The 15,340-nt window shown below is 52.2% G+C and overlaps 1 protein-coding gene across 2 annotated transcripts; it reads left to right on the forward strand.

The window, feature by feature from the left end:
* The first annotated feature begins 1,304 nt into the window (after nt 1-1,304).
* CDKL1 (cyclin dependent kinase like 1) lies at nt 1,305-14,372 on the forward strand. Of its 2 annotated transcripts, none has more exons than XM_063399730.1 (9): nt 1,305-1,551; nt 3,882-4,003; nt 6,482-6,554; nt 8,465-8,555; nt 9,234-9,434; nt 10,965-11,020; nt 11,416-11,472; nt 11,965-12,120; nt 13,486-14,372. In XM_063399730.1, exons 1-9 carry the CDS (start codon nt 1,384-1,386, stop codon nt 13,591-13,593), a joined length of 1,032 nt encoding a protein of 343 aa, XP_063255800.1. In that variant the 5' UTR covers nt 1,305-1,383; the 3' UTR covers nt 13,594-14,372. The 2 variants fall into 2 exon arrangements, with proteins under 2 accessions (XP_063255800.1, XP_063255799.1); XM_063399729.1 differs by having other exon boundaries at nt 1,306-1,551; nt 10,965-11,047.
* The last annotated feature ends 968 nt before the right edge of the window (nt 14,373-15,340 follow it).

Here is a 15,340-nt window from a genome sequence, read left to right on the forward strand (position 1 = left end):
GTCAGAGGGATCTGGGGAGAATCCAGCCGGTCTCCAGGTTTTGTGGCTGCTGTGGGAAGGGCCTGGCGCCGCTGCTCTGCATCCTCCAGACTGCTGGGAGCCAGCAGCTCCTACAGACAGCACAGGAGGGAGAAATGAGAGTAGCAGGGACAGATTATTGCTGGCCCAGCCCTGCTGCCAGTCACCTGGGAACAGCGAGGAAGCACTCAGGAGCTGTTCGGCTGGAAAAGCAGAGGCTGGCTGCCTTGTGCCTGGGAAGAGAGCAGGGGCTGGTGGGCTTTGAAGGCTGCTCAGAGAGGGAGAACACCCGGCTCGGCCTCAGCAGGATCTAGAGCAGTTTACACCTTGTCCTCACACTTGGCCTGTTTGCTGCAGGTGCTTCAGGTGCTGTACCTGTATCCCAGATCTTCAGGGATCTGCTGAGGTAGAGGGAAAAGGAGGTTGAAAAAAATGTCCTGAATGTGCCTTTGGACAACACAAAGAACTGCCAGTTACCAGCAGTTACATTTATAAATAAATACACAGCAATATTCCTCCTCTGCGGGAGATCGGTATCTCTGGGGGTCAGTCTTGGCAGGTGGAGTGTGAGGACTGCACATCCCTGATGAATTTGGCTTGGGAAGAAAAATAATCAGTGGATATTTGTTCTGAGTTGGGAAGCACCTCGGGAAGGGTTTGGGGAGGGAGGAGGCCTGAGATGGAGAGATGGAGTGGGGTGCCCACACTTACATTCAGGTCTAATACTGAAAGCATTTACCACCACAAAAGGCCACCTTGCTCAGGGGATGAGGATCCAGGGACCCAGACGGGTGCACCAGGAAAGAGAACAGGATGGTCAGGGATGAAAAGCTCGACCTAAAGGAAGAGTCTGGCTGCTGGCAGGAGCCCATTCAGTGACAGTCCTGACACACTGGAACCGTACAATGGGAAGATGTCCCAGGGAAACCTCCAGGTGCCAGGGGGAACTGCAGGTGCTGCTTGAGGCTGTGGAAGGCTGTTCCCTCTTCCAACCCTGCAGGAAAACGGAGTCAAACATAGCGATCCTCTGGAAAGGCAGAGAGGGGCAAAAACCACACGATCACGGCAGGAGTGCTGGAGCTGCATGGTCCTTGAGGTCCCTTCCAACCCGCCCATGAGCGGTTCTGTGACTCCGTGAATGCGGCATGAAGCCCGGACGGGATCGTGGGGCGCGGAGTCAGCGTGTGGCTCTGGCAGCGGCCACGGGGATCCCCCGCTCTCCCTCCCTTCCCCCGGGGCCCGCCCGGCCCTGGCGGTGTTCCCGGGGCGGTTCCTGGGGCCGTCCCCGCCGGGGAGACTCCCCCGCCCGGGGCCCGCCCCGGCTCCCGCTGAGGCGGCGGCGGAGCGCGGCGGGGCCGCCCGGCCATGGAGCGCTACGAGAAGCTGGGCAAGGTCGGGCAGGGCTCCTACGGCGTCGTCTTCAAGTGCCGCAACAAGGACACGGGTCAGATTGTGGCCATCAAGAAGTTCCTGGAGTCCGAGGAGGACCCGGTGATCCGGAAGATCGCCCTGAGGGAGATCCGCATGCTCAAGGTGGGCGGCGGCGGCGGGACGGAGCCCGCTGCCATGGCGAGCCCTCAGGGAGCTGCCGGGGACGGCCGTGAGGGGACAGCGTGCGAGGACATCCATGAGGGGATGTCGTGAGGCTGCAAGTGTGAGGACAGCAGTGAAGGGACAGCGTGAGGCTGCGAGGTGTGAGGACAGCAGTGAGGGGACAGCGTGAGGCTGCGAGGTGTGAGGACAGCAGTGAGGGGACAGCGCGTCGTGAGGGGACGGTGTGAGGGCAGCCATGCAGAGACGAGGCATGAGGGCATCTGTGGGGTGCTGCGGTGTCGTGAGGGGGGAAGCAAAGAGGCGGGTGTGAAGGAGCACCATGAAGTGCCCAGGTCAGTCAGTTCCTCTGGGAGAAAGCCAGTGCCAGGGAATGTCCGATCCGCTTCCCCGGGGATGGCGATGCCCGGAGACCCTGCCCAGCCCAGGCAGGAGCAGGAGGGAGCTGAGACACGGCCGTGAGCAGCCGCCGGGTGCCCGCGGTGTGCCCTGCACAGAGGGACGGGCCCAGGCTCTGGCCCCCATGGAGCAGAGATGTCCTGGGCGGCGTGGGCACAGCTCTGCCCTTGGGGTGTGTCACAGACCCCTGTGAGTCCGGGAGATCCCCCAGAACAGCTGGAGCCAGTATAAAACACACCGGCAAAAAGTGAGGCTAGACAGCGTGAGAAGGGGAACAGCCAGGAGACACAGCTCTCCCTGCCCCACAATTGATAATCTGCCCTGGCTGCTCCTTAAAATGCCCTTTCTGAGCCCCTGGTTGTGCAGGATCCAGCTGTGGATCGCTAGGGGCTGTGCAGGGTCCATATTCCACATGGAATTCTCACAGCAGAACCGACAGCAGTGAGCCTTGTCTTTGCTGGTCCTTTCCTGACCCCTCTGTGAGAGCTCACCCTCATGGGTTACTCCTTCAGCCTCTGGCTTTATTTCCCGATGAAATAAAAGCACGGGAGCATTGCAGTGAGGCACACCCCAGGTCTGTCCAGCAGGCAGAAATGAGGAGAGCCCCGGGAGAAAGGGGGAGAGGATGGGGTAAGGTTTCCTTTCATACTCCCACTTCTGGGCAAGGATTCTGCAGCCAAAGGCTGTGCCTGTTGCTTCTGCAGACTCTTGGGGCTCTGTCCCATCTCTTTGGAACTCGTGTGTTCATTTGGTCTCCATAGTTTCCTGGGGCTTTAGGAATGTGTTGTGTGGAAAAGAAATAAAATCCTTTGTTACAAACTTGCTGCTGGGTGATGGCACACATTACCCTCAGCTTTATGTTCCAAGAAATGGGAAGCGTCCCCTTCTCACTTTTTCCAAGGTGCTCATGATTTGTACACCTGCTATCCTAGGAAAACAATCCTCTAGGAAAAAGCGTAATTATTTTTCAGTTAGCTTTTGGGGAGAAGCAGCCTAAGTTTTTCCCCTGTCCAAAATAAACACAGGACATGTAGCTATATGATTTCAGTAAACAATGCTAGATTTACATTAATATTTAAGTAATATTAAACATCTGAAAAGAAAAATAATCATGGCAGAAGTCCCTGGTAAAGCAGCTGGGAACTGCATCATCCTTAAAGATCCAAAGCCACCCCAGCCAGGCACAGCAGGATCTGTGTTGGGGCTATGTTGACTTTAACAAGTGCAGACCTGCTTGACTCTTTTCAGCTTTTTGTCTGCAAATAGTAACAGTTTGTGTGTTTGTTTGTTGAGGCACTTCCTGGCTTAGGCAGCTCCTGTTTGTCAGAGATGGAGTGAGATTGTGTTTCATCAGTAGAAAATGATGGCCTGATAAATCATTTTGCTGCCCAATAAACATCTTGCAGACAAAGGGATTTTGGTGGCCAGGAGCCAAGGGATGTGGAGGGGGAGTTTGCAGAGCGTTGAAGCCATAAAATTCTAGAATGGTTTGGGTTGGAAGGGATTCCAAAGCCCATCCCATTCCACCCCTGCCATGGTCACACCTTCCACTCTCCCTGGCTGCTCCAAGCTCTGTCCAGCCTGGCCTTGGACACTGCCAGGGATCCAGGGGCAGCCACAGCTGCTCTGGACACTCCCCACCCTCCCAGCCAGGAATTCCTTCCCAATATCCAAGGACAAGGGGGAATGGCTTCCCCCTGCCAGAGGGCAGGGTTGGATGGAACACTGGGGGAGAGCTTGCTGCGCACCCCTTTAGGTCAGCTCCCAGTGCCAGCCCACAGAGGCTGAGCTGCAGCTGAGCTGTGCTCGTAGAAAGAGCTCAGCTGAAGGAATTGTGACCCTGCAGGAACAATCTGTCCCCCAGAGCCTCACGCTGTGCAGCTCCTGACCAGCCCACCCCCTGTGTGTTGCAGCAACTCAAACACCCCAACCTGGTGAACCTGCTGGAGGTGTTCCGGAGGAAGCGGCGGCTGCACCTGGTGTTCGAGTACTGCGAGCACACGGTGCTGCACGAGCTGGACAGGCACCCCCGCGGGTGAGTGCCCCTGCCCTGGGCCTCTGCAGAGGAATGTCATCAACGCCAATCACTTGCTTTGGGGATTTTGGAAATTTAATAAAAATGGTTCTAAAAAAATAGAAATACAATAATAAAAGTTAAACAATTTAGAGTAGGACAATTTATGAGATAATAATAGTGAAGAGTTACAGCCCGGTCTGGGTACCTCTTCCTGAATAAAAGTGAGCCAGGAAAATGACCCCGTTAAGAGAAAATTCACTCCTTAAGAGGAGTAATCTATTGCATATACAAAACACTTAATGATTGTGCATATATTTTATTTAAAACAAGAAATCCGTCTGGTACTTGTCAAAAGTTTTCTGTGAATCCCCAGGCGCCTCTAAGTGAGGCTTGAAGAGGTTCGTTTCTGTAGATAAGGAACGCCATAAATCCTTCTCCTCTGGAAATTTAGAGCTTTCTGTAACTGTTATTTTTAATTTCTGTAATTGTTATCTCTGTGCGAAGAACCCCCTGGTTATCTTCTCCTTCTCCCGAGCTAATAAAAAGAATATCTCCCACACATAGCTTCTATTTTAACTACTAGAGCTTAATTTTAATTACAAAACTCCATTCACTATACTATTCCAAAGTTAACACAGCCTAACTTTCCAACCTAGCATAACACACACAGTAAATATCTGCGCAGGGCTATATAATGTGCATTTCTCACAGGAATTTGGTTCATTACAGCAGAGGTTTCTCAGCCGGTGCCGGGCGCTGTCTCTGTTGCTGTGACACAGGAATGCCGCGTTCCCGCACGGGGGCGGGAGCGCCGGGCTGAGCTTTTGGGAGAGCAGCGAGCCCCAGGGCTTGGGAGCAGCTCGTGCCCTGCTGCTTCCACTGCTCCCATCGCTGTGGGCACAGGGCAGGGGCACTGGGCACCCCAGTACAGAATCAGGGACTTGCAGAATCATTTAGGCTGGAAAAGCCTTCTGAGAGCATCGAGTCCAACTGTTCATGCAGCCCTGCCATGTTCACCACAAAGTGCCACATCTACACTTGAACACTTTCAGCCCTCCAGAGTGAGGAAGGGTTCCCAGCAGCCGTGCCTGCACCTCTCTGCAGAAGCTTCTCTTCAAACAGGTGCTTGTACCAAGTGTGAGCTGCACACAGGGTCTGTTCTGACACCTTGTAAACGCCACTCCCACTGTCCCTGATTATCCAGCGTGCCTTGGCGCTGTGGAAACGCTAAGCAGAAGTGCACGAATCATTTCACAAGCCTGGGGCTGTGAATTGCCTGCAGGAGACTGATGGGGGACTGAGTAAACAAGAGCTTGATACTTTCTGCCTTTCTCCCTGGTGAGGAGCAGCAGGAGGATGGAGCTGCTGAGAGCCCCTGGCTTTGTGAGCTGCTGCCACCCCCCTTTGAACCTGTTCTGGAATCTGAAGAGGGGATGGATAACTCTCTCGAAAGGAAATGCTTCCCGTTTGCTGCCTGTTCATCAGAACAGCTCCAGTCTGAAGGGACATGTAACAGCTGGCTGCATACTTTGCTTTTCAGCTTTGCTTTTCAGCTTTGCTTTTCAGCTTTGCTAGGGCAGGTGGTCAGGTCTTTTGTGGTCAGGTTAAGATGGGTGGGCATGTGCTGTTTCCAGCTCATTTGACCAACTCCATCCCCTTTTCAAGCTGTCAGAACAGCACCCTCATCATTCTGGGATGTTTCTGGAAGGAATCTCTACTCACAGGGTCAGCAGAGTGTCACTGACCCACTGTCAGCACAGCCAAGCTTGAAAGAAAAACTCAGGCTTACATTGATTTGGTTTATTATGGGGTAGGTTTTTTTCTTTATTATGAATCAGAAGCTTTTGAGCATTAAACATGTGAAATAAAATAATTGTATTTGAGTTGGAAAATGCCAAGATTGTCACTTCTGCCTTTCCTGGGGCTGTTGAAGATCATTACAGACAACCAAGGAAGTTCAAGAACTGTTGCCCAGTGACTGAAAGAAAGGAGAGGGCTGGAAAGTGTTTGCTGGCTGTGGGAGGGAAGGAGGGGGATCCAAAGCAAAGCAGAGCTTTATACTCTTGTCTGAGCACCCCTCCACAGCCCATTTTTCACCTGTCCACTCTGGACAATCAGTGCCACGGCAGCATTCCTTGTGTCTGTTCCATGGATCCTCCAGCAGTTCCAGCCCTGAGAGCTGCTGGGGCAGAAATTCCTGCTGGCATTCCAGGATTGCCAGGAGTGGTGGATGCTGAACCCAGCCATAGGATGGGATCTGACAGGGACTCACTTTGCTTTGTGGTCACAGTGGCAGCCCATGCTGGCTGTGACAGTGGCACCAGACAGAAATCCTCGTGGCTTGTTGTGTCTTGTTGCACTGACTGGCTTTGGAAGTGTTTCCTGACTTCCCTGCTGGTTTTGCTCAGAGATCCCTGTGCAATGTCAGCACTCATTTTCCCTGAAATAGTGAATTTCTTATGAATGGCCAAAATAAAAGTGTGTTTTTTCCAACAGGCTGCCAGAGTACCTGGTGAAGAGCATAACCTGGCAGACCCTTCAGGCTGTGAACTTCTGCCACAAACACAATGTGAGTCCCCTGACCTGCACTAATGAATGTTGGAACATGGCCTTGGAGGAGAGAGGGGGCTCTGTTGGCATTTTCCTGATTCCAGAGCTTTCATGGGATGGAGTCAGATGGAATCTCCTGTTTTCAGCAGGAAACACATGTGAAATATTGGTGTACACCCACAGCAGCTGCCTTCCCTACCACACGGGCCCCTTGGCTTGGCTGTCAGGGAATGATTTGCTCTAATGCCCTTAGAGGAGCTTCCAGGAGGAATGGGAATGATCCCTGTGTGATTCCCTGTGCCCTGCACTGCTGTGGCCTTCAGGAACCTCCTTAGCAGCCCATCAGCTGGGACCTGAGCAGACTGCTGCTGGTTTCACAGAAACTCCTCCAGCTCACTGCCAGGGGGCTGAATCGTGGCACCAGTGAAGAGATTTCACAACTTAGACACAATAAACCCATTTTACTCCCTCCTCTGCTCTCTGGAGGGAGACAGGAGCTGTGTGCCTGACAGATACTTCAGTGGGAACATTTTAAGAAGCAGGGAAGGAGAAGGAGCCTTTTGGAGAAGCTCTTTAGGCGAACTTAGCTCTAATTTTTGTCAGATCTCTAAATTTTCTAGTTTCTAAATTTTTGTCTTTGTTTTTGTTCATGTGATGACATTTGAGATTTAAGAGTGGGGCAGAGGCTGGCCCTGGAATGGGTGTTTTGTCTTTGCTGAGAGAATTATGTCCAGTTGAGCCACAGGAACTTGGCCACAGGTCTCTGCTGCTTCCAAGATTTGTTGGTTTGCGTCTTTTTTCCGTTCCCCTGCTCAGTCTGGAAGATTTAATGGAGTTTGAGAGCAGAGGGAACAATGAGATGCTGCAGCCTGACCTGCTGTAGATCACAGGTAATGAGGTTTTATGCAGCTGCCCTTTTTGGAACTCCAGTGGTTTAACAAGCAGCATTTCAGTCCTCAGGAGGAGACACAACACTTTACTACCAGCTTGGCAAGGAAAGTCCAAGGTGTTTGCTCTGAGGTGATGATGGGAGAGGGACAACGTGAGTGAGACCCCAGTGAGCTGAGTAGAGCAAAAGAAATAAAGGGCTTTGTGAGTTTGATCAGCAGGAGTTCTTTGCCAAGCCCAAATTCAGTTGTGGTGAAGGACAAGGTCACCTCTAAAGAGTCAAAGAATTGCTGATGTTGGAAGGGACCTCTGGAGATTTTCTCATCCAACCCTTCCAGTCAAGCTGGATCAGCTAGAACAGGCTGTTCAGAAACTTTTCCAGTCAGGATTTCAGTATCTCCAAGGCTGGAGGCTTCACAAACTCTCTGGACAATCTGCTTTGGTGTCTGGCCAGGCTCTCAGTAAAAAAAGATAAAATAAATTGGTTAGGTGCAAATGGAATTTCCTGACTGTTCTATTTGTGCCCGTGGTCCCTGTCCTTTCACTGCACCACCAAGAACAGCCTGGCCCAGTCTCCTTTTCTCCTTCCCATCAGGTATTTAATGCACTTTGAAGAGTTTCACCTGCAGCCTTTTCTTGATGCTCCCAGCTCCCCCATCCTCTCCTCGCATGTCAGACACCCCAGTCCCTTAAATCCAGTGGAGTCACATCTTCTCTCTGTGGAGGGTCCCACAGCTGGACACAGCTCGGGATGTGTCCCAGCAGAGCTCCTGCAGAGCTTTGTCTGCAGAATCATTGGGCAGGAACTTCCCCGGGGTTCCGGGAGCTGGCTCCGAGTTGTGCAGGGACACAGAGCTGGGAGCCTGCAGTGCCCCTCCCCAAAGGTGGGCCATGGACAGGTCATTGTCCTGCTGCTCAGAAATCCTTCCTGCTCAGAAATCTTCCCTTTCTGCAGGAATAATGCCTGGCACAGTGTGGGTAAATTTATCTGAGGAACAGCCTAAATACTTCTAACCTTGCCTTTTTTTTTTCTTCTTGCAGTGCATCCACCGGGATGTAAAGCCAGAGAACATCCTGATCACAAAGCACTCGGTCATCAAACTCTGTGACTTTGGATTTGCTCGAACACTGAGTGAGTGCTGACTCTTGATGTACTCAGAGTGTGGGATGAGCCATTCCAGCCCTCCCTTGCCCGTGTCTGACGCACTGCAACTCATCCTATAGAAAAGGCTGTGTGTTTTCCCAGGGCAGCTCTGCCGAAGGCTGGGCAGGGATTCCTAAACCTTGCAGGGAGGGAGCGCAGACACCGCGGTGACCTCTGGAAACAGCCTGAGCTCCCCGCTGGGCCGGCCGAGCCGCTGGGGGTGCTGGCATTGGGGGATGGAAGTGGCCTTGGGCGCCTCGGAGCTGCCCAGGCGTTGTTTATGCGGTGCTGGAGACACAGCTGGAGCTCCCTGGCAGGAAGGGCCCCTCTGGCTGCCTCTGCAAACAATGGCTTCACATTTTCCGCTGTAAATAAACCCCCTAATTTGCTTTTTTTAGCTCCTCTTCAGACAAATCACATGGGCTCTGAGAACTGGCTGCTGCAGGGCCCTGCTGTGGAGTTGTGCACATTTTCATTTGGAGGAAAACACGGTCTTGCTTTTTACCAGATCCTGAGTGTTTCCAAAGTTGGGTTTTGCTGGTGGCCAGTGACTCATCCTGCTCCAGCGGCTCTGGCCTGCCCAGGCGGTGCCCCAAGATGTAACAAATTATCCTGTGCATCGCTCTGACCTGTTCGTGTCGGTGTCTCTGTCCCGTCCCGCCGCAGCCGGTCCCGGTGCCTGCTACACGGAGTACGTGGCCACGCGGTGGTACCGCGCCCCGGAGCTGCTGGTGGGGGACGCGCACTACGGCCCGCCCGTGGACGTGTGGGCCATCGGCTGCGTGTTCGCCGAGCTGCTCTCGGGGCTGCCCCTGTGGCCCGGCAAGTCGGACGCGGACCAGCTGTACCTGATCCGCACAACGCTGGGTGAGTGAGTGTCCCCTGTCCTGTCCCCTGCGCTGTCCCCTGCTGTCCCCGCAGCGCCGCACCTTGCCCAGGAAGGATAATGCTGGGAATGGGGAGTAGCCAGCGGGGAATTCACCCGGCAGACCTCTCCCTTTGGGAGGCGCTGGTTTGTTTGAGGGGTTGCTGTCCTTCAGAAGGAGCTGGGTTTTCCTGGCATGATGTACGTGTGCTAACAGGCTCCCAGTGGAGCAGGCTGAGAACCGGGGTCATTGCCTGCAGACTGCAGGAACCCTCCCTCCACTCTCCTTAGCAGAGAACTCTGCTGCAGGGCACTTTGGGAAGATGTGCGATGTGTTTGGTGACCGCTGGATGCCCCTCCTGGACCCTTGGGGTGCCTGCTGGGGGTGGAAAAGCACAGCAACCTCAGCTGTCTCCACACAGACAAAACCACGAGGTGCCTGTATGAGAAAGGCCCAGGAATGTTTTGCATAAAGGTTTAAAAGATTCAGGTGTTTTTCAGGATTTGGTACCAAGCAAAGTGGTCTGTGAAGAGCTGGATTTGATTCGTCCCAGCTTTGGAGGTCTCAGAAGTGCTGTCAGGGCTTGTTGATGGCTGTTTGCCTGGGAAGGGGAGTGTGAACATCACAGCTCGTCTGTTCCACAGGTTTCTTGTTGTTCATCAATGAGTTTAGGAGCCACTCCCTATTTATTTGTTAAATAAAAGAGCCATTATCCCCCATAACACTTAAACTAATCCAGTCCCATTGATTCTTTTCAGTTTTGGTGTGTAACATCTGATTTCTTGAGTGACAACGAACAACGTCCCACTTTCTTTGAAATTTGTTGGAATGAACAGAGAGTTGTAATTTTAACTGAGCAGTTTATAAAACTGCAAAGGTGACTAATGGCTTTAAACAGATAAGCTCCTTAGCTAGAAAAACAGTTCATCACTGACTGCTTCATCCTCCAGAATTCATTAATGCCAGTGTAAAGCAGTTATTATGTTTTTAATGATAGGGTTTCAGGCAGAGGAGATTCCCATTGATTGCTGGGTCCAGGTGCTGGAGTGAGGCAGTGTTCACACAGCAAAGCTCCCTGACTGAAGCTGTGCCTTTACGGGGTTGGCATTGTTCTGGCTCCTTTGCTGTGGATTTGATTTGAACATTTTCCTCTCTCTGGGGTGCTCTAAGCTTCAAAAAACGCTGCAGCAGGTTCAGGTGGGGCTGTGCTCCAGCTCTTTCCTGTACAGCACCCTCAGAGTGTCCAAAGAGAATTTCACCCAAAAGGAGTTGAATTTCCCTGGAGCTGGAACCCTCGGGGCCCTGCCTTTCCTTCAGCAGTCACACGGGTGTGGGATCACTGATGGCCAAAATGGGCGTTAATTGTCACAAAAGAACTTTGCCTTGGCTCACTTGGTGATGTTCCACCTCTTCAGATGTTGTCCTGGATGGCATCAGGCTTGTTAGAGGATACAACCATGTTCAATACAGGCACTGTAAAATTAAGCAAATGATTCCTTTTTATTTTATTTTTTTTTATTCTTGCTTGAAGGGGATCTCATTCCCAGGCACCAGCAAGTGTTCAGCACCAACCAGTTCTTCAGTGGGGTAAGAATTCCAGACCCACAGAGCATGGTAAGAACTGCCTCCAGCTAACCTTCCCTCCCTTCCCCTCCCTGCCCAGTCCTTTCCTGTGCAGCGTTTTTCCCTATCCAAAAACTTTGTCCTCTACTTTGCCAGTGGGCACCAGAATATTTCTTGGAGGTGGGTGAACCTCTCATGACATTTCAGCTTACAGCCTGTGTAAAAGCAGTCCAAAATGTTTAATCTCTGCTGCTTCCCCCATTTCTGGTGGCACATCCTCAGTGCTGCCAGGCCTCTGAGCCACAGAGTGAGGGAGGCACTTTGTGAGGAACAGGTCCTGTTCCTGTGGAAAGCTGGGTCTTGGTGACTGATGAATGGAAAGTTTGCTAATGAACATTCACTGGTTTTGTTCCCTGCAGGAACCATTGGAAATAAAATTCCCCAATATTTCATACTCTGCACTGGCTCTCATGAAGGTAAGGAGACTCCAGCTTGTGGAGGAGGCTTGCACTGGGATAAACAAATCATCTGGTGTGAGTCTGGGACTGAGTTATCAGAGATTCCTTGCAAAATGGACCTGGTTTGCTGCCCCGTGTGATTGCGCCTGGTCCTTGAGCCACAATTCCTGCTACAATTGTGGAGACCCCATCCCTGGAAGTGTCCAAGGCCAGGCTGGACAGGGCTCAGAGCAACCTGGGCTAGTGGAAATGTCCCTGCCCAGGGCAGGGGTTGGAACAAGATGGCCTTTAGGGCCCCTTCCAACCCAAACCGTTCCATGATTAATCTTTGTAATTGTTGGATAATTAGCTGCTCCTCAAGCTTCGTGCTGACTCTGAAAAGCCACTCTTAGAATCCATTAAAAAATTATTCCCACGTGTACCTGTGGGAATACTGTGGGCTGTGGGGAGCAGCTGGGATGGTGCAGGGCTGTGCAAGGAGAGCTTTGTGAGATCCTTCTCTTCTGTCAGGGCTGCCTGCGGATGGACCCTGCGGAGAGGCAGAGCTGTGAGCAGCTGCTGCAGCACCCCTACTTCGACAGCTTCAGGGAGGCTGCAGAGCTGGGCAGGGAACATGAGAAGAGCCCTCGGAAGGCAGCCAGGCTGACTCGGAAGCACATGCCAGGGGTGAGCTTTCCATGGCATTTAATATCCGTGCCTCAGGAGGGGCTGTGATGCGTTTCTGTGTGAGCCCAGAGTGTTTTTAGCCCCGTGAATGTTCCTCACACTCTGAGGTTGCCAGCAGCCTCTCAGAAAGGGCTCAGGAAAATCAGCGAGACCTGATGGGAGGTGTTTGGAAAAGCAAAAAGGTTTTCATTAAAGAGAAAATAACAAATTATACAGAACAAAAGAATAAAAGCTGTGCAAGGTGCAGGGAGGTCCCTGCTAAGACACCCTGAAAATGCGCCCAGAGACTCCATGCTCTCTCTGAAGTATTCAATGCTCCAGGAGGGGTTTCTGGTTTGCTGCCCAACAGAAAACAGCCACATTCCTTGAGGGACAGCTCAAGGGACCAGCAGGTGCCTTTGTGCTGGCACTGGGCCAATTATGGTGAGAAGAGCCATAAGGAAGTTTCTGGTTCTTTTCCTTATAAGTGAAACAAAGAATGAAACCGGAATCTTTTCCCGATATATAAACACCTGCAGGGGTGTGGGGCTGTTCCTCTGTTGGCTCCCAGGGTGGGCTGTGCTGGCACGTGAGGGTGTTGGGCTGCTCTTGGTGCTATCCTGAGGAGAAAACAAAGCCCCTGGCTAAAGAGTAACTCCGTACAAACTGGATTTTGCACTGCGGCTCCATGGGGCACTGGGGATAAACAGCACAGCCCTGTGCACGATAAGGCTCATCCAGGAATGTGCGTTCCTGACAGGGAGCAGCAGGAGGGCTGAACAAACTGGACACACTCATGTGGCTGGTTTCACTTTGGATACTCTGGTGCTTTTCAGTCCTGAATTATGGGATGGAATAAACAGCACTTCTGTTTGTAGCTGCTGATGGGACAGGATCCCATGCTCAGTTCCATGCATTACCCCACACACTGGGTGTTTCTGCAGCTGGAGCTGCCAGGCAAATGTCTCCCTGCTGCTCTGGCTTTTCCAGACAACTTCCAAATGCCCAGATCCAGCCTCACAGTGCAACTCATGCCACAGTTCTTTATCCCTGTGAGCCACACTGCCCGTGGCAGCTCCAGTGCTGAGCTGGGAACAGGCAGGGAAGTTGGAGGTGAGGCTGGAGAACTGCTGCAGGCTGTCAGTTCCTGGGTCAAACTGATTGGCCTCTTCCATTTCTGTGACCTGGGATATTTTTCTTGCCCAATGGAATTCTTGAATGAGTTGTTCTGGTTGCAGTCCAGTCATAAAACCCCACAATCTTAGCTTGGAAAGTACAGGATTACAGTAGGAATAGTTTTATAGCTCATATTCCATATGAAATTTGATTCCATGTGTGCTTTATTCCCATTCCAAATAAATACACGTGGTGTAACTTTTCCTTCAGCTACAGCACCTGCCTCAGCTGACCTGCAGCAACATTCTCCCAGCTTTGGACAGCAAGAAGAACTGCTGCAAGCCAAGGAAATCAAAGTACCACTTCCCAAACATCTGACCAGGTGGCAGATCAAAACTCAGTTGTTTGAAGTCCTCCAGGATTTATAAAAGGAGGATACGCAGTGCAAAACTAAATTACTGAAAGTTATGGCCTGTACAGGATGGTCTGTCCTCTACTCTACTGATGGAGAGGAAGTAATGCCAAGAACTCCAGGCTCAGCTTGTGTACAAAGGCAAATCCATGCTGCTGTAATTCCTGATTGCCTCCCGGTTCGGGAGCACCCCAGCCCAGTGCTCCCAGTATGAAATGTCACACTCTGGCCTCTCTGTCCCCTGCATTTCAGACTTGGCAGGAGAATCCACGAGCCCTTTGTGCCCGGGTGCCTGCTGTGAGGAGCTGTGACTGTGCTGCTGCAGGGGTGGGAGCTGTGCTGGTGCAGCCCTGGCTGCTCCCGGGAGCTCTCAGCTCTCAGACACACCGGGCTCATTCCTGCCCTTACAGAGCTCAAGGGCTTCAAAGTGCTGCTGGTACTGCACAGGCTCAACAGGCACCACACCTAGAACAGAGCAGCAATATTCCTGTTGTTTCTTTAGCCTTTCCAGAGCTTCTCCTGCAAGTTTTGTCCTTGAGTTCTGCTTCTGAGAGAGTGAGGGCACTTGCTTGTAGTTACAAAAAGGATTTTATCAAAACTAATCATGAATGTAATTTATAACACTGGCCAGACACAGGCAGGAATTCTACCTAAGTGTTTGTATTAGAACGACTGAGGTCTGTGGAATCTCAGAATATAATACTGTGTTGATTTTGAATAAAAGAAATGTAGCTTCTTTTTCCAATTTACTGGAGCTATTTTACTATATAAAGCTTTACTGCTGGGCAAGAACATCCTCTTCTTACTGACACTTAGAGCAAAAATGTTTTGCCAGTCCATTTTGTGTTCCCCAGCAGTGAAAGCCCTCTCAGTGGGACAGCTGCCACGTCCTGTGTGTGCCTGTTGGCCTCCTGTTTCCTTACACGTGGAAAGCCACGTCTGAGACAGCACTGTGCATCTGCCTGCTTGGACTCGCTGCCTTCTGCCCTTCCCTGCCCCCAAACCCTGGGGTTTGACTGAAAATGCTCCCCGAGGATGAGCCATTCCCTCTGTGGGGTTTGACTGAAAATGCTGTGTTCTCCCCGAGGATGAGCCATTCCCTCTGGGCTCGCACTGGTGAGCTGCCACCTCCAATCCTGGGGACAGTTTTGTGTCTGTCACAAGAAAGGCATTGAGGGGCTGGAGCGTGTCCAGGGAAGGGAATGGGGCTGGGAAGGGTCTGGAGCCCCAGGAGAGGCTGAGGGAGCTGGGAAGGGGCTCAGCCTGGAGCAAAGGAGGCTCAGGGGGACCTTGTGGCTCTGCACAAGTCCCTGACAGGAGGGGACAGCCGGGGGGGTCGGGCTCTGCTCCAGGAACAGGGACAGGAGGAGAGGGAAGGCCTCAGGCTGGGCCAGGGGAGGTTTGGGTTGGATATCAGAGAAAATTTCTTCATGGAGAGGACTGTCCAGCCCTGGCCCAGCTGCCCAGGACCGTTCTGGACATCCCTGGAGGGACTGAAAAGCTGTGTGGAGGTGGCACTTGGGGACACGGGTCAGTGGTGGCCTTGGCAGTGCTGGGGGAACATTTGGGCTCCATGATCTCAGAGGACTTTTCCAACCTCAGCAATTCTCATGACTTATTTATCAGGAGGGGTGAGGGGGCACCTCCAGAGCTGCACAGAGCTGCTGCAGTCCATGGCAGCACACAGCAAACACGGGCCCAAGGCTGTGCCCA

The sequence above is a fragment of the Prinia subflava genome, chromosome 5 (genome assembly GCF_021018805.1).
Source record: "Prinia subflava isolate CZ2003 ecotype Zambia chromosome 5, Cam_Psub_1.2, whole genome shotgun sequence".
NCBI lineage: Eukaryota > Metazoa > Chordata > Aves > Passeriformes > Cisticolidae > Prinia > Prinia subflava.